Source organism: Neofelis nebulosa, chromosome 7, assembly GCF_028018385.1.
Source record: "Neofelis nebulosa isolate mNeoNeb1 chromosome 7, mNeoNeb1.pri, whole genome shotgun sequence".
Classification (NCBI taxonomy): domain Eukaryota; kingdom Metazoa; phylum Chordata; class Mammalia; order Carnivora; family Felidae; genus Neofelis; species Neofelis nebulosa.
This window is the reverse complement of record NC_080788.1, coordinates 66,809,798-66,827,847: the sequence shown is the minus strand read 5'-3', so window position 1 is coordinate 66,827,847 and position 18,050 is coordinate 66,809,798. Positions and strand designations below refer to the sequence as shown.

At 39.0% G+C, this 18,050-nt stretch overlaps 1 protein-coding gene across 7 annotated transcripts in view; it reads left to right on the top strand.

Moving 5' to 3' along the window:
• CDIN1 (CDAN1 interacting nuclease 1) overlaps positions 1-18,050 on the top strand; it is a 275,902-nt gene that overhangs the window by 97,599 nt on the left and 160,253 nt on the right. For 6 of the 7 annotated variants that reach the window (XM_058738268.1, XM_058738269.1, XM_058738265.1 and 3 more), the window contains 3 exons: positions 2,207-2,274; positions 15,583-15,648; positions 16,255-16,360. In XM_058738268.1, coding sequence (XP_058594251.1) covers positions 2,207-2,274; positions 15,583-15,648; positions 16,255-16,360 — 240 coding nt within the window. The remainder of the gene's footprint in view (positions 1-2,206; positions 2,275-15,582; positions 15,649-16,254; positions 16,361-18,050) is intronic. The other variant, XM_058738270.1, reaches the window with a different exon arrangement.

Genomic DNA, 18,050 nt, shown 5'->3' with positions numbered 1-18,050 from the left:
AGAAATAACAAGTGTTGGCGAGGACATAGAGAAAAAGGAATCCTTGTGCACCGCTGGTGGGAACGAACACTGGTGCAGCCACTGTGGAAGACAGTATAGAGGTGCCTCAAAAAATTAAAAATAGAACTACCGTATGATCCATCGATCGCACTACTGGGTATTTACCCCCCAAATACAAAAACACTAATTCAAAGGATCCCTGCACCCCATGTTTATAGCAGCATTGTTTACAATAGCCAAGATACGGAAGCAGCCCAAGTGTCGGTCAACAGGTGAAGGGATACGGAAGATTCAGTGTGTGTGTCGCACGCGTACACACACACACACACACACACACACACACACACACACACACACAAAACAGAATATTGTTCAGCCATAAAAAGAATGAAATCTTGCCATTTGCAAGGACGTGGATGGATCTAGAGAGCATAATGCTAAGTGAAATAAGCCAGCCAGAGAAAGACAAATACCTTATGACTTCACTCATACGTAGCATTTAAGAAACAAAACAAAGGAAAAGGAGCCAAGGAAAAAAAAGAAAACAGAGAAAGAGAGAGAGAGAAACCAGGAAACAGACTCTTAACTTTGAGAACAAACTGATGGTTACCAGAGGGGAGGTAGTGGGGGGATGAGTGAACTAGGTGATGGGGATTAAGGAGTGCACTTGTCGTGATGAGCACTGGGTATTGTATGGCAGTGTTCAGTCACTATATTGTACACCAGAAACTAACATAACACTGTATGTTAACTCTACTAGAATTAATTTTTTTTTTAATTAAATTTTTTTGTTTTAAAAGAGGGGCACCTGGGTGGCTCAGTCAGTTAAACATCTGACTCTTGATTTTTGGTTTGGGTCATGATCTCACGGCTTGTGGGTTCGAGCCCCATGTCAGGCTCTGTGCTGGTGGTGCAGAACCTGCTGGGGATTCTCTCTCTCTGCCCCTCCCCCACTCACACATGCGTGCTCGCTCTCTCAAAATGAATAAATAAACATTTAAAAATTTTTTTAAAGAAATGCTAGGCTGGGATGGCAGCAGAGGAAGTCGTAAAAATTTGGCAAGTATCATATTTAGTTGTAAGTTGGCACCAACAAGAGCTACTGATGAACTGAGAGGAATGTGAGAGACAGGTAGGAGTCTGGGACACCTACATTTTGGTTTGAACAGCATGGAGTTGTCAACGACTAAGACGATAAGGAAACAAATGGCGTGTGCACATATGAGTAGCTGAATGTAGTGAGTCTGTGACACTATAACAATAAAATAACCAAAGTTATTGAGGACTTCGCCCACAAAAACGATGATACCCCCAGTGTTTAGCACCAAGGCTTAGTCTATGGTATTTAAGAACTGTTGGCTAGTATCCATTATTTTCACATAGTTAATTTTAATACTTTTCAAGAAGTTGTATGGAGGCCACAAACAAAGACTTCGTAGAGATCTCATTCAGATCCTCCGCTTTGCCACACATTAACTGTGTGGACTTGTGCGGATTCTTTTCTAAGCCTTGGTGTCCTCATCTGTGAAATAAGGATGATAATAACTGAGCATGAAACAACATACACATGGCACTTAACACAGTGCCGACCTCATAGTAATCCCTCAGAGAATTTATATGTGCCTGTGTGTATGTTAGATGATCATATGAGTACAATGGAACACACTATAGAAAGACTTGAAACAGATTCTGTACCAGCACCCCAACCCGCAGTCCTTTGCTGGATGACCTCCTTCCAGAGTACCTACAATTCTCAATAGATTGGCTGTTCTGCTTCCCACCTCGCAGAAGCCCACCAGCAGCAGGCTGAAAGTGAAACAGGGGCTAGAAATTTGGGATACTTTGCCACACTTAGTAAGTGCTCAATAAATGTACTAACCTGAATTGAGGGATTTTTAACATAGTACAAAGGATGTTTAAAATGACTCCCCCTCCTTTCAAAGAAGACGAAGTACACATCCATTTACAAATCTTTATTTGTCAAAAGGCATGTAAATGTTACAGAAAGAGGAAAATTCCATGGAACCATTTAAATGAGGGTGCATGTATAGAAATCTCTTTCCTTAGAGATGTGAGCTAAGTATGGAAATCGTTGCTATGATTACCTCCACTTTCCATTTCATCTGAAAGTAGAGACCTGGTATCAGCATTTTCTTTTTAATGATCTACTTCCGCCTGTGTTACTGTCCTTAACTAACCTGTCCAGTGCCATTGGTCATGAGCATGAAGTCCTGCTGAGAGACTTGCTTCTGGAGAAAAGCCTGTCTTTCCTAGGTAAGTATTACTTACATTCTCTCTAGCCTGTATTATCTCCATGAGTGCTTAAATATATATTTTTAAAAATCTTCCACTTGCACTTACTATGTGCTAAAGGAAGAGAGAACGATGATGATTGATGCTGTGCACGTTAATCTTTCATTGATTTAGAACTGAGCAGGAACTCGGTTACCTAATCCCTGTCTATACAGCACATGCACAGGCTTGCAATTAATATTTTATAGAATAAGTGGCTGAAAAAGTGCTTTAATATCTGTTGCAGTATTACTTTTGGTGTCATGAGGTATTAGCCATAATCTAGGCCTGATGAGCAAAAGAAACACAAGAAATACTGTCTCTAAGATGTTTTATATGTTAAAAAGAGTAGCTGGAAAAATTCATGTTGGGTATGTTTGTCTCATGTGTGGAATCAGATAGTTTTCCTTGAAAGCCAGATATTAAGGTTTTATTATTTTTATATGATAGATTTAGTGTGATCACCATAGATTTAGTGTGATTTTTAAAAATATAACATGTATACATGGCCGTGTGTCTTTTCATGTGCCAATGTAGGATCCTGCTACAGATTGTTATTTTTTTCAACATCTGAAGCATTAAAAATAAGCCTTGAAGGGTATACATGTGATAACTGATCACAGAAACCATAAAGCACTCTACAGTGAATTAATTCCTCTTCTCCATTGTAAATGTGGTAATTTGTAAAGGTTCTATACAGACCCAAGTGTGCATTTTACACATCTGTTTGTATATAGATATTTAAGTCTGCATAGTGTGGGTTTTTTTTTAGGAAAAAAAAATCACAGAATATTGGATTACACGATCTTTGTCCCAGAATGGACAAAGATTTGACCAAGTAAAGTCCATTAAATGGTCTTATGTCAAGCTGGGGAGGGATGTTGAAGACAAGCCTGCAAAAAGTCTGTTTTAAGTCTTAGTATTCAATATTTTTATTAATGAACTGGACAATGGAGTTGAATGTGTTATAAGGTTGTTGATAATTTTAAGATGGGAGATCTCATAAATATTCTTTAATAGGGGCTAAGGAAAGTTGATAAATGAGGACAATGGCCTCAAATTAATGAATTAAATTTCAATATGTAAAAGGAGCAAGGTTTTTCATGTAAGGACAGCTGAAATGTTCAGCCTAGTGAAAGGGTAAATTAGATAGAAATCACCTTTTAAAATCTAATAAAAAATATTGGAAGTAAAAGCATAAATTCGTGGCTTAGGTTAAAAAATTAAATATGCATACAGATGTGTGTGTGTGTGTGTATAGCACCCATATTTCCTAGTTCTGTCCGTTGAAGATAACTACAAACAATGAAGAAACCATCTTACAGAAAAAATCTAATCAGACGTAGACTATATAATGGCTCAGAACCCGTTGGAATGGATGACCCATGATGCATCATCATGACATACGTCTTAGAACTATGGAGTTCTGATAGTGTTATGAAGTATCTGATCACCTTGATCACTCAGATAGTGGCCAATATAGCATGGCCAAATCTGTTTTACTGTTTTGAAGCCACCAGATTTTCAGGACTGCTTGGTATTACTCTTAGCACCATCTGCTTATGGGTAGTCAGGCCCTCAGCATCATTTCTTTGCTTAGCCTAGCTTTTCTCTGTTTCCTTCCTGAGAACTAGAAGACCCCAACAGGGAGGAAGAGCCAAGGCTTAACTGAGTTCCAGGTGCCTTGAGTCCCTTGGTTCTGGGAACTGTGTTAGACTGGTTTGACCTTGGCTAACAAAGACCATGCATGCAGAAACATGGCCAAAGAGTCATTAGCACTTGCATACAAGTTCAGAATGGGGACTTAATATTGATGGGTCCCATCTAGTTCTCTGTGCTATAGGATCTAGAGATAATTATTTTATTGAAGCATACCCAAAGGTGATACTTAACTGATCTTTAAAATAAATGGGTTATGGAATGTTTAGCTGACTCCATGTAATGTTTTTAAGCATCTCCTTATCAGCATACAAAGAAGTTAATTTTATCTATGCACTTTAAGCATTTTAATGCTGAATTATTACATGTTTATTTACAGGTTAAAACATGAGAATTCAAAGCCTTGTGTGAAAGATTGTTATGGGCTGTTCTTTTACCTTGTAAATACCCCCTCACAGTGATTAATTAGATACAAAGTACTTTGCCAGGTAAACTTAGATAGATCATTTTATTTTTTTAATGTAATTTTTTTGGGGGAGAGAGAGAGAGCAAGTAGGGGAGGAGGAGAGAGAGAAGAGAGAGAGAGAGAGAGAGAGAGAGAGAGAGAGAGAGATTCCCAAGCAGGCTCTACAGTATCAGTGCAGAGCCTGACATGGGGCTCCAACTCACGAACCATGAGATCATGACCTGAGCCGAAATCCAGAGTCCGGATGCTTAACTGACTAAGCCACCCAGGTGCCCCCATAGATCATCATTTTAAGTGAACTGGAGAAAAATATTGGTATATAAATAAGCCTCTAATCTGATGTTTTCTTGTTTATATGTGTATACATCTTGAATTTTGTTGCAGAGACATTACAAACATGTTTGTTATACTTTGAATCTTTTATAAGCCAAAGTAAGGTCTCTCCCTCTCTTTCTGTCTTTCTCATTCTGTTGGTTTCTAATCTGACCAGTACTCTCAAAAGACAAGGATTCTTTATTTTACATGTTAACCCTCCTTAAGAATTATGACTTCCCCGAAACTTTTTATCCCATTTAAAATTTTCCACCCATTGTACTCTATATGTAATTTTATAAAATACATATTATATCTGACCTTTTTAAAAATAAATAACCTTGGGAGTGCCTGGGTGGCTCAGTCGGTTAAGCATCTGACTTTGGCTCCAGTCATGATCTCACGGGCTCAGTGCTGACAGCTCAGAGCCTGGAGCCTTTTTTGGATTCTGTGTCTCCCTTTCTCTCTGCCCTTCCCCCACTTGCACTCTTTCACTCTCTCTTTCAAAAATAAATAAACATTAAATAAATAAATAAATAAATACCCTTTCTCTGAACCCTAATAATTTTTTTACTTTCCTTGATCCATAATCACATACTGAGCAGTTGCTGTGGCACAGGATTTAACCCAGCACTATTGGAAAGAAAAAAAGAAGAGTCCTTTTCATTGAAGATTTGTGTATACTCATGGATTTATCCGATTTTATAGATTATCCATTTGCACTTCTACGGATAGGTACATTGTATTCAGAGAAATCAAAGTTGAATAAGTGTTTACTTTTTCAAACTAAGAAATCTGTTTTATTCATACATTTATTCATTTATTCCAAAAATAAGTTAGTGAGTCAGGTACTATCTTAGGAACTAGACATTAAATCAGGTGAAGTCCCTCCTTTCGTGAAGTTATGGTCTAATAGGGAGATAGGCTATAAGCAAATGAATACAGATAATTTCTAGCAATTCTTCAGAGTTCTTATAATTCTTTTATTATTCATGCATTCTTTTCAACTAATTTTTTAATTAATGTATTTTAAAGTTTAGTTTTTTGAGAGAGAGTGCGGGACACTCTCCTCTTTTGAGGAGAGACAGGGAGAGAGGGAGAGAGAGAATCTCAAGCAGGCTCTGCACCATCAGCGCAGAACCCGACATGGGGCTCGAACTCACGAACCATGAGATTGTGACCTGAGCCAAAATTAAGAGTCAGATGCTTAACCGGCTGAGCCACCCAGGCGCCCCTTTTTCAACTAATTTTTGTTGAGCGTGATCTCTACGCAAGTTAGCACGAAGATGATGATAAGCGTTCTGTATCCTCGGGTGCTCACAGTGATGTCACACAATACCACTTCCAACTCAATGAGAACATAGTTCCATCTCTTGGGCATCTTTGTAAGTATTCACTTGATTATACTGATAATGAAAATAAATGCATTCAAGGCTGTTGTCATGGTATTCTATCAAACATTTGAAAGAAAGGTACAGATTATACTAAAACTCAAGAGCTACCCTTTACATATGAAGAAAATGCTGCTGGCTCATAAGCTACTTTTCCTGAAGTGGTGATAGAATTTTACTTACTCACCTGCTCGTGTTCACAGTTGCCTTCCTGTCACCATGTGCTTCCAGGATGGCTAGTCGAGTTCATTAGCTTGGCTGCCTTACCACTACACTAACCACTCTTTGCTTTTGGTGGTTCGGCACACAGATGTCTTTTAAGTACTTACTTTGGGCAGGCACCATTAGGAACACAGGAATAGAGGTTGAATCAAACATGGAGCCTGCCAGGAAAATTTTAGATAAGTTTAAGTTTCAGGTAAGTTCATGGCAGTTCTTTCCAAGGAGAGTTAATATAGAACTAACATTTATAGGTCAGCATTTAAAGTCTGAGAAGATCACGAAGAACCTGCTGCCCACTCCTAGGCTGGGAGGTACAAAGTGCCCTCCTTCGCTCTTTCTCCTTCTCTCCAGCTGCTTTTGGGGAGTGCTTTTCTTGCACGATCCCAATGTACCGCACTCTCCCCCTTTCCCTTTCTCTGTCCTCCCTCCATAAAATACGGCACCCCACCTTCCTTGGCTTTTCTCTCCCCCAGCTCACCTCCCCACACCACATACCTGCTGCTGAGTTGTGTGGCTCAAGTTATGCAGATTGTTGTGTTAATCCCCAGATCAGTTTCCTAGGCGTGCAAAATGGTTTGCTGATCTAGTTGCGTTTCAGGGACGAGGCAAGCCTAGGGTCTCCATGCTGCTCTGCCCTCGGAACTCCACTCTCCTGGAAAGGCTTCACAGGGAGCCCTTCTTAAACTCTGGGTTGACCCAGCAAGCACTGTGATCATCCATATCCCCTCTGCTAAGGGTTTGTTCCATTTCGGATATCAACAAAATAGAAAACCTATTTTAACTGCTGATAGAGATGTTTTGACTTTTATCTCTCAAATGATGAATAAGGCCATGTTTTGTTATTATTGCTTCCCCCTCCCCCACGCCCCCCACCTCCTTCTCACGGGTAAAGGCAGGGGAGGAAAGGAAAATAGTGGGACAAGAGGCAGGGGAGGAAAGAAAAATAGTGAGAAGACAATAAGACTGTTTGCACTGTCAGGGGGCTATGAAAGAGCTTATACCAAAGACTGGAGACAAACTGTTCATCCCCCGTGGGCTGGCGTGTCTCCAGGTCAGAGGGACTTTCATTAGTGGCTTCCGCAGCCACTGACTGGTGCAAATTCTTATTACGTTTGGCTTAATAAGGATAGCTCTGGAGATATTTTATTCTTTCCAGTGAATGTCGCCCTGGTAGTGGAAGCTAACAATTATTTTGACTGACACCTGAGAGGCATTTGCTTTATCCCCACCTCGCCCTCCCATGTTTGGGCTTGCCTTATGACAAACCAGCACATTTTACGTGGGTGCTTTTCTAGCATTCGTGTATTACTCTGTGGGATTCCAGGAGGGTATAATCTGTAAAGCCAGGTAGGCTTAGTGAGGGATGTCCTTTGCTGTAAAAAAATTAGGATCTTTGTTTCTAAGAGTTCATCTGCTCCTGCTGCTTTATTCCCCACCTGAAGCAGTAATGCTCTGCTGGGGAAGTGATTATGATGTGACAAACGGGGGATTGTGACTTCAGGTGAAGAACCGGCAGCAGGAACAGATGAGATTTAGAGTACTAAGGTTGTGTTTATGTGCAGATGTTAGCAGTAGAGAATAAGGGACTAGGAATAAAACACTTGATTATCTAGGCTAAAGAGAACTGACCTGGTTGGGTATTTCATAAGGTATCAACTATTTAGGAGTGTCTGGGTGGTTCAGGCAGTCAAGTGTCCAACTCTTTATTTCGGCTCAGGTTATGGCCTCACGATCGAGCCCCTCGTTGGGCTCCAGGCATGGAGCCTGCTTAAGGTCCTCTCACTCCCTCTCCCTCCTCCCCTCCCCCATGCATGCACACACGCATGCTCTCTCTCTCTCTCTAAAAAAAAAAAGAAAAAAGGTATCAACTATTTAAATTCCTAGCTCTCCAAAGGTTACAAAGTAAGATACAATTTTCAGAATAACAGGAATAGGATACTGGAGATGGGATATGGGGAATTGGGTCCTGTTCTTCCTTCCCGAGGAAATTGTTGGGATTCAGGATCATCTTATTCCCCTTATTAAATATGCTTGTGTGTGCTTCTCCCTGGGACCAAGGGAAGAGAACCGTGGACATACATATATGCTGCTAGAACACCACACGCTCCCTGGAGCTTTGACAACAGGTTACTCTGTGCACCTACTATATAGTAGTCTTTCTGCTCTGGGCCCTTCCCTTGCCGTGGCCCTGGTTAGATAACTCATGTCTGCTGCTTGTCTGCTACCCTGGCCACTGAAGAGATATTGGAACTCTTTTCGTTGTGATGAAAGTCTAATCGAAAAATTATATATACACACACACAAGGAGAACTTATTGGTTCAGCAGTATACTTGGAAAATCCAAAGGAGAGAAGTTTGTTTCTGGCGTGTGTAGAATCCAGAACACAGAAAATAATGTCATCAGCATCTCTTTTCCCCCTCTTATGTTCTGCTTTTTTAAGTGTTGGCTTCATTCTCAGGCAACAGAGATGATCCCTGGCAGTCACTAGTTTGTTTATTCCTTAGACTCGGAGAAAAGTTGTTGATTCTCTTTTGTCCCATAATGAATCTGAGGAAGGACTCTAATCAGCTAGTCTGGGTCAGGTGTCCACCCCTGAGGCTGATAGTTGGGGGTCACAGTACCGGTCACCAGAATCACATTGTAAGTAGGATGGAAGTCCCAAACAGGATGGGATGCAGGACAAAAACTCAAAACATCTCCACAGAAAATTAACTACAGTTTGGAGCGTTAGTCTCCATAAACCAAAGGCATTGAGAGTCAAATCTGATCCTGCTGTAGTAAGATTGGCTTCATGTGTGTGTGTGTGTGTGTGTGTGTGTGTGTGTGTGTGTGTGTGTGTGTAGAAGATCCATTTTGTGACTCAGAACTGCTACTGTTCCTTTCTTCACCGAGATTGGTTCTGGGACAGATGGAACTGGCCCTGCAGAAGGCTCTAACATCAATGACTACAGCTAGCAGAGCTGGGGCAAAGGCTAATCATCCATTCCTTGGAATTTTGGAGTTGGAAAGTGTTCTAGTGCCCATCGAATGCCCCCTGTTCTGTTTGGAGGAAACTGGCCCCAGGCCATATCCTGTGCCTTTCCAACCACTTGCCCTGTATTCTTTTTACTCTGCCATTCTGATTCGTCCCTTCTTTTGTGGCATTACACCAAAAGAATTTAGAATGTGGTGTAAAATATAGAAGACTTCTACTTTTGTTGTTCATATTCATATTGTCTGTCTCCACAGCCACCAGTCGGCAGGGACCAGCCTGCTCAGCTCCACTTTGCTCTGTCCCAGCTTTGTGACCTCCCATTTGTCTCCTATCTTTAGGGCATTTCAATTTTCACTAGTATTGTCCCCTGAAGACATAAGCAAAGGACGAGGTCAGAGCAGTCAGTTGTATTCCTTAGTAGTAGCTTTGATAAGAGGCTTTGGGGGAAGAGGTTGAAACTAATGGCTGTAATGAAATTTTGGGTTCTCTAAAGATTTCATTTATCTGTGCTGTGGGTCTCCCCATGAAATGCATATCTGTTCTGTGTCTCTGTGCACATAGTTTGCATATCATAGTAACATCTATTACTGAAACCTTGCTGACGTCTTAAACTGGGTAGAAAAGACTGTGAAACTCTTTGAGAACATAAAAATATGGGATGGGGCAGGGGGCCCATAGCTCCAAGTATTGAATGAGAGTTTGTTGGGGGGGGGGGGGGGGAGGAACACAAGAAAACAAAATGCGAGAATAGAAAAGATATCCATCAACACATACGAAAACTACAGTATATCTTTTGCCCTTCTTCAATTTAGTAGAAATTTAATAGGTGTTAAAATTCTTTTTATCAAAGAATGTATTTTAGCCTAGCATTTTAGAAGCCTTTTGACAAATTCATAGATAAAAGGCCTGGTCAGAATGTTACTTTTCATTTTCAGGCGTTGTGAACTGGAATTTTGCATAATTTTCCTGGGGATAACTGTATTTCTTAACATTTTAAAGTCTTTTAATAAAACAAACAAAAGAAAACCTCTTACTTTTCCTTGGTACTCCTCATGCCCTTTTATGATTCTTAAGTATATGGTAACTAGTTTCAGATGTGTTTTGTTCTCTGACTCAAAATCAGCCCTTTATTTTAGAAAAAGAAATTGTGTAATTAGTACTTAATTGCTTTGGATATTTTGGGGCATTTAGAGGAGAGGGTAATTAAAAGGCCAGAGAAATTAAACTTTCACAGTGTTCTTTAAGTATGTGTAAATTCCTGTTTTAAATACCCTGCAAAGGCAGGCCTGACAACCTAAAAATAAATGAAGACCTGAGTTGCTTTTAAAAATTTAATCTCAGTTTTATCTGTGGATGCAGTTTCATTGATTTTTTTAAAATTTCAATTGGAGAGAGGACCACCGAAATGCTAGAAATCGAGAGATTATGTAGTTCATTTCCTTTTCAGGCACATGTAACCTAAATACTATCAGACAATGGCCATCACTTCTTCCGTGCTTTAAGATCTTCCAGCAGGAAAATAAGAATTTTTCCCCTACTTCATAAATGTCACACATGATCAAATTTAATTAAAAGAGGTATGTGGTCTGTTAGGACCAACTAGAATGTGGTTGAAGCAGGTTTTTACCTGTGTCTTTAGCTATTCAAGAGGCCCAGGTCTTGGTGAGTCATTTAACTCCTCTGGGCCATTTATATCATGTACAAATTGGAATACTGGACTAGTAATCTCTAAGACTTTTCAGGCTCAGAAATACTGTGGTTCGTGAATCACACACATTATCTAAAAATCCTGCATTTTGTGGATCTTGAGGCTAAGAAGGCTGCTTTAAGCAAGAATATTCTGTTAATTTTGATAGTGAATGCTTAAACTGTGACATTAAGCAACTCAGTAGTTATGAAATATATTGGGTATTTTTAACATGTACCTTAAATATGAGCCTCACTTCCAATTTCCTATATTCACTGCATAAGATAGGTACACAGGATTGGAGGTTGATTTCATATTGATCTCCAACATTTTGGGAAGCTGTACTGAAAGTGCTATTTTAAAACATTGTTATTCCTCTTTTTTGCCCTTTCTAGTTAATTTTATTCTTTTTTTTTTTTTTTTTTTTTTCTCCACTCAAAGTATACCTTAAACAGTCAGTTTTCCATTTGGGAAGTTCAAAGAATCTTAAGTAGCCATTTGGCTCCATTATGTACAAAGAGCTATAAGAACCTCGATGAAATGTATAATTCTCAAGGAAAATATAGATTGCAAAACTGACTGTAAAAGAGATAAAAATCTAAACAGATTGATAGCTATCAAAGAAATGGGAAAAGTAACCAAAGGGCTGCCCACCAGAGTAGCACCAGGCCCAGATTGTTTTCTGTGAGGAATTCTACCCATATTTTAAGGAATGGATAATTCCAATGTTATTTAAAATACTGTAGATCAAAGACAAAAGTAGAAAAACTTCCCATGAGTGTTAAGGAAAGGAGGCAGTTCCTTCTTTGATGATCAAGATGAACCTCAGAGCAAACAGTTGGGACCAAGGATGAAAGATAGCAGTAATAGGTATCAAATAAAACCTTGAACTTTGGGCCACATTTTTTTTTTTTTTTTTTGTCTCTGTGTCTTGTTGATTAATGGAAAGTTAAATCAGGAGAGAAAATTATTAAGTCAGTCTAGTTAGGCTTTGTAGAAGGCATGGATATTCTTTAAAATGTACTTGTATTTTATTCAGTTTAGCTTTTTGAACATTAAATACAAAGCATATGTTGGTGGTAAGAGTGAGGCAATGAATAGGTTTTAAAAAATGAAAAGGAAACATTTCCCGTTCTCAGACTAGAGGCTTCATGCCCGGTCTATGGAAAATAGGGAGTAAGCACCATAAGACAAGGGAAGGAAGAAAGAGTGAAGCAGAAGGGAAGCAATGTGGGCTGATGATTGAGCATAATCTCTAGATCATGGAGTTGGAACCATGACAAGATAGTCAGAATGTAAATCCATACCCAGTGGTTTGGGTAATCTAGTGGTAAGGAATCTTTTTAGGCTGGAGGGCCAGGAAATGAGCATAAAGACCAGGAAATCAGGCCAGATGGATGGGGCTGACCTTAAAAATCTCCCCATAGGATGATCCATGATAGAAACTTCTCCTGGGGCCTAAACCAGGTGAAGAAGGCCACCTGCTCATAATGCTACTCCCTATTCTTGTGCTGTCATTTCCTCTGAACTTTGCCCACATCATTCTATGGGCAAAGTTAAAATAGGCAGAGAGGGAAAGGTTAATACCTGAGGTCCCTGGGTGGGGGAAAACACATATTTTGGAACAATGCTGGGAGCATTTGAAAACAGCAAACCCCCTCGGGCGTAAAGTTCTTCTTAAGAATGTAATAGACACCACCTACTCCCCCTCAGGATCTCCTCAGGAATTTGACAATCAAAATACCTAACTAAAAAAAGTATCCATAAAACTTATGTTACACAAGGGACAGTATGACCAGTTTGACTCCTCACACAATGGAGTCAAGCCAATCAGGAATGGACAACCTAGCACCTAGAGTTATTCAGCCAGTTAGGGTAGAACCTGAGAAGGAAGGAGGGGGAAGGGAAGGGGTGCTGACTAGAACCTTGTACAACAGTGACCCTTGCCTAAAGTAGCAGACATTCATTTTCAAATGGCCCCTCTCTGTAAAGAGAGCTTTCCTTCTATTCTTACTTTCTAATCTTACACTCTAATAAACTTTTTCCTGCTGCTCATTTTGTGTCCACCTCTTCATTCTAAGCAGCGAGACAGCGAATCTCACGTATTGAGGTGAAAAATCCTGCAACAATTCTCTCTTCCTTTTTTGGGAAATCTAGGATGAAAGAAACAATGTGAAGGTTGAAACAGGAATGGTAAGGCAGTGAGACTTTAGTAAATAAAAGAATGGGGTAGAGACCCAATAAATAACATGGTATTTCAGACATGTGGAATAACCTCTTTACTCTCAATATATATATATATGATATCACTAGTGGTGACACAGACTTCTAGAAGCTATCCTTTGGGTACAGTTACTATCGGATCAACTTCCTACTGAGAAGGCTGGGGCGGGGGGGGGGGTTGGTGGCGGAGAGGGGGAGAATGGAGTGAGAAAGTTCATGGTTACACTTGAAAGTTCTCCACTGAGAGCCAAAGCATAAGAGACTGATAAAAACTGAGAACAAACTGAGGGTTGATGGGGGGTGGGAGGGAGGGGAGGGTGGGTGATGGGTATTGAGGAGGGCACCTTTTGGGATGAGCACTGGGTGTTGTATGGAAACCAATTTGACAGTAAATTTCATATATTAAAAAATAAAAAAAAATAAAAAATAAAATAAAATAAAATAAAATAAAATAAAAAAAAAAAAAAAAAAAAAAAAAAAAAAAGAAAGTTCTCCACTGAAAGATGGGAAGATTCTCTAGCCTCACCTGATGTTTTCTGCCCATGGTTTAGGGGTGTGTGTGTGTGTGTGTGTGTGTGTGTACTTTCACATTAAGTGACAGCGTTTCAATTGTAAGTATTGTGTTGGTAATTTTGGTGCAGTGAACAGGAGTGCAACATGTACCTCCAAAGGGGTTTTAATATGTGCATTTGGATTGGTTGGTGACCTTTGAAATTTTGTTTTGAGCTGCTGTCAGAAACATAATCATTTTTCTTTCTGAAACAGATTTTAACATCTGCAAAGGTTGATCAAGCTAGGATAGTTTTAATGAAATATTAATCTCTGTTTTTTAATGTCAACCCAGCTTTGAAAACTGTTCATCAGCTATAGTAACATCACCTCAAGGCACTTGAGTTGCTTTTAATAAATGTCTTTTCCAGTGAATATTCTTGTTGTGGCCAGTGTATCGAGAGGATAAAAATTTTTCCCAGTCTGGTTCATCTGCAGTCCAGTCTTCCAAATTCTCTTGTTTTTAAAGTAAAATTACTTAAATTTGTATTTTCTTATCTCAGTAGTTAAGATTTTTTATATTTCAAGGAGGAGAGATTGTTGTGAATTCTGGCATTAATTCTTCAAAGTCTGGATAAAGGACATTGGCTTTTAACAAAATTTAACTTAAATATCTAGTTTAAATATGTCTTGTCATTAAAAGGTTATTTACGTTTAAAATGCTGACCTTTCAAGATGTACACAAGAGTGTTCTAAAACAGAGTTTCTGAACATTGGCCATGAAACCACTGTCTTGGGCTGACAAATGGATTGGAAATAAGCTACCCAACACTGGGAATGGGCCATTAATTTTAATCAAAGGTGATGCAGGAAGGCGAATGGGATGCATGACAATGTCAACAGCCCAGTAGGTGTTAAGAGACCACACAGCCTTCCTTGTTACTTGGTTGGGCCATTAGTTGAGGTTGGGTGAAGACAGAAAGCCATGTCTGGAATTGAATGACCAGGTCACTCCAAAATCTAATGGAGAACTCTTCATTTCAGAAATCACATTGTAATGCCATTAGAAGTCAAGGACAGCATTTAGAAAATATTGGAAGTTTTTTTTTTTTTTTTTTTTAAACCAAGCACCTTGCTAGTTTTTTCCAACTTTCTCAAGCCCCCTGTTTTCCTGCCTCCCTTCCTTCTGAATGGATCATTGATATTTACAGAGGATCAAGAAATCGAACAGACTTACAAAAAAAATCTCAAAGCCTGTTTGCTTTTCAGAATTACATATTGTTAGTTGTAAAACTCTGTTAAATGCCAGAAACAATAGCATACCAAAGGAATTAAGCAGGGCAATTAATTCTCTGTAGTGATCTTATTGTCCTTGTCCCTTTCTGTGTTCTTGTGTGTAGGGATAGTTTTACTAATTGAAACTAAACTTTCTTAATTGCTCTAATGAAAACATTTGCTTTATAATTGTAAAGGCCACTGTGCTTGTGCCTCACTGTAAATTGCCAATATTGGCTGATAGCATTAGTGATATTCATAGTGGTGAAAGCCTTTTCTTTTAATCAGTAAGTATATTTCATTATTTTGAGTATTTTCAATTACAAAAAAGGTAGCAGATGACAGCTTGAATTAATGATATTTATAATAAAGACATGAAAATGCAGAAGGGACAAAGAGGCATTTTTTTTAATCTATGCTTCGGGATTGTTAAGAAAGTTCATTTATTCTGACACCGCATTGCATGCCTAAGAAAGATATGTATGACTGCATTAGTAATTTTTATACATTTTTAAGAAAAAAAAAAGCAATTATATTGCTGTCTTGTTAATGGAACACTGTTAGAAGTAACAGTATTTGTTTTTCCTGTAGATGAAGATCAGCTCCGTGCCAAGGGTTATGACAAAACACCAGACTTTATTTTACAAGTTCCAGTTGGTAAGTCCTTAAACTCTCTTCTGCATTTTTTTTATAGAGAAAGGGGGTGTGTTTCCTCCGTAGACTTTTTGTTTTGTTTTTTACTTTTTGTTAATATTAGCAAATGTAACCAGAGTAGATTAGCTTTAAATGGGTGAAATTGTTGGAAAAGATTGTTTTACAATTACAGACAATAATAGATTCAGAAGAAATCTCTGCCTTGAAAACGTTTACCTCAATTTGGGAAATAAGCATATCCTCTGAAGACATTTGGGGTGCCATTTTCAAGTCATCTCTCTCAATTCTGAATTTTTCCACGTGGTTCTGTTGAGAAGCCAGGCTGGCTTGCTTTGGTTTGCTTTCCCGTTACTTGCCCACTTACAGAGGCAGTGTCAAAGTAGGAGAGGGGCTTTCGAAGAGGATGATGTAAATCAAAGGGATATGATTATTGCATTAATGTTCCTCATAAGGAACACATACGATGTGTTGTTTTCTAATTACATCCGTAGATGACAGCAAGGGCTAAGCCTCCGTTGCTAATTTGAAGTACAGAGAGGCCTAGACAGAGTTCAGTATTTTCAGTCTTCCCTTCTCTTTGCTCTGTATTAGTAATGCTTTGTCCCTTAGCTGTAGAAGGGCACATAATTCACTGGATTGAAAGCAAAGCCTCATTTGGTGATGAATGTAGCCACCATGCCTACCTGCATGACCAGTTCTGGAGCTACTGGAATAGGTAAGGTCCCATTATTTTTCTCTTAAGATAAACGATACTCAGCTGAAATCTCATTAGAAAAAATATTTTGTTTAGCTGGTAAAAATGCTCGTAGCCTTTGTTTCTGGTAAGTACAGAGACTTGATTAATGTATTCATTTCAGATAATTTAAACTTCTCTGCTTTCATAATGTTGCTTCATTTTTTAAAAGTAAAAATCTCTGCATAAGGTCAAAATTAGTATATACTCCCACATTCCATTTTATAGCGATAATATTGGCATCACTAAAACCAGAAGTAATAAGATATGGGGCGTATTACGATATCGACACTAACTTTTTTTCTTTTTGATGTGAAATTTATGCATACTCTCAGACCTTTAAAAATACCTTACCCTTAGCTCTGTGAGGATAGTGTACAAATGATGTGAAAGATCAAAATGATTTACCTTCCAACAGAAAACAGTTTACCTACCAACTTCAAGGCATGGAAATCTTAGTGATTAAGGGAAAAGGTCGGAGGGTCGGAGGGGAGGATGCTTTTGTTATTGAATACCCACCATTCAATATGTGCCTGGGCCTCCACATTCTCTGTTAATCTTCACAAGGAAGTTACTTCTCCTACTTTATAAATAACTGATTCTCAGAGAGAAAGCATATGCCTTACAGTTAGTTATCATGCATTTGTCTTTCTCACTCCCAAACCCATGCCCTCTCCAGCACCTCTCTGTAGTCATTTATAGTACCACTGTTGAAACGTTGGCTTTTTCTAGTATTGAAGTCCCAAGTTTTCACACCACACATTTCCCCCCGCTTAGAACAGGAGGTAGGGCAAGCAGTAACCTTCCTAGATTAACTCTGTTCCTCAGTCACTGGCCAAGAATACAGTAAGACGACGACACTGGCCCAGATCATTAAGGAATGAGACAGTAACATCTGTGGACAATAGTCTTGTCCTGGGGAAGAAAACAAAACAAAACAAAACGGTGACAGGCTACAGAATTTGGTATCATATTGTTACTCAGCTTTACAAAAGGCCAGCAGACCTCGTCCGTGACAGCTGTGCTAAACTAAGCCCACTTTTTGCCATGGTAACAATGATCATGACAAAATGCTGAATGTAATGGCTTTCTTGATTTTCTTGTGTAATTGTGCGTAGCATCCGAGCTTTACTTTACAGGGATGGAGGAGGAAAGTGCAAAATGTTTTAGAAATCAATGCTGCTTCAGCGTTCCCTGTCTTTTATTCAGCCATTATTCAAATTAGTAGTAATGTGGCAAATTGAATTTTAGATTTTTAGCAATTTTCTGAGTTCGAAATAGTAAAGAAAGAATCATCTTTGATGCTATAGGGAAAGCAATGGCAAGAAAATCAAATTGTGTAAGTTTAGTTTGCTAAAGCATTTTTAAAAACTGATAATATCATTATGCACGGAGACCGTGTCCCCACTTTGGTGCTGGTCAAGCCTTTCATGGGGAACAATTACAAATTGAATTCCAAAGAGTAGAGCTTGCTTAAAAATTCCAAAATCATATTTTCTTTCTAAAATAACTCTACATGTATTGAGTGCCTACTGTGTACCTAGCACTCTCTATTTTAGAGGCTGGTTAAATAATCTAGTCAGTAATCAGCCTTCTATACATTGTTGACCTGGCTGGAGGACATGTGAGCTATAGATAATTTAATACAGTTGCCTTTGGACTGGATTTTAGA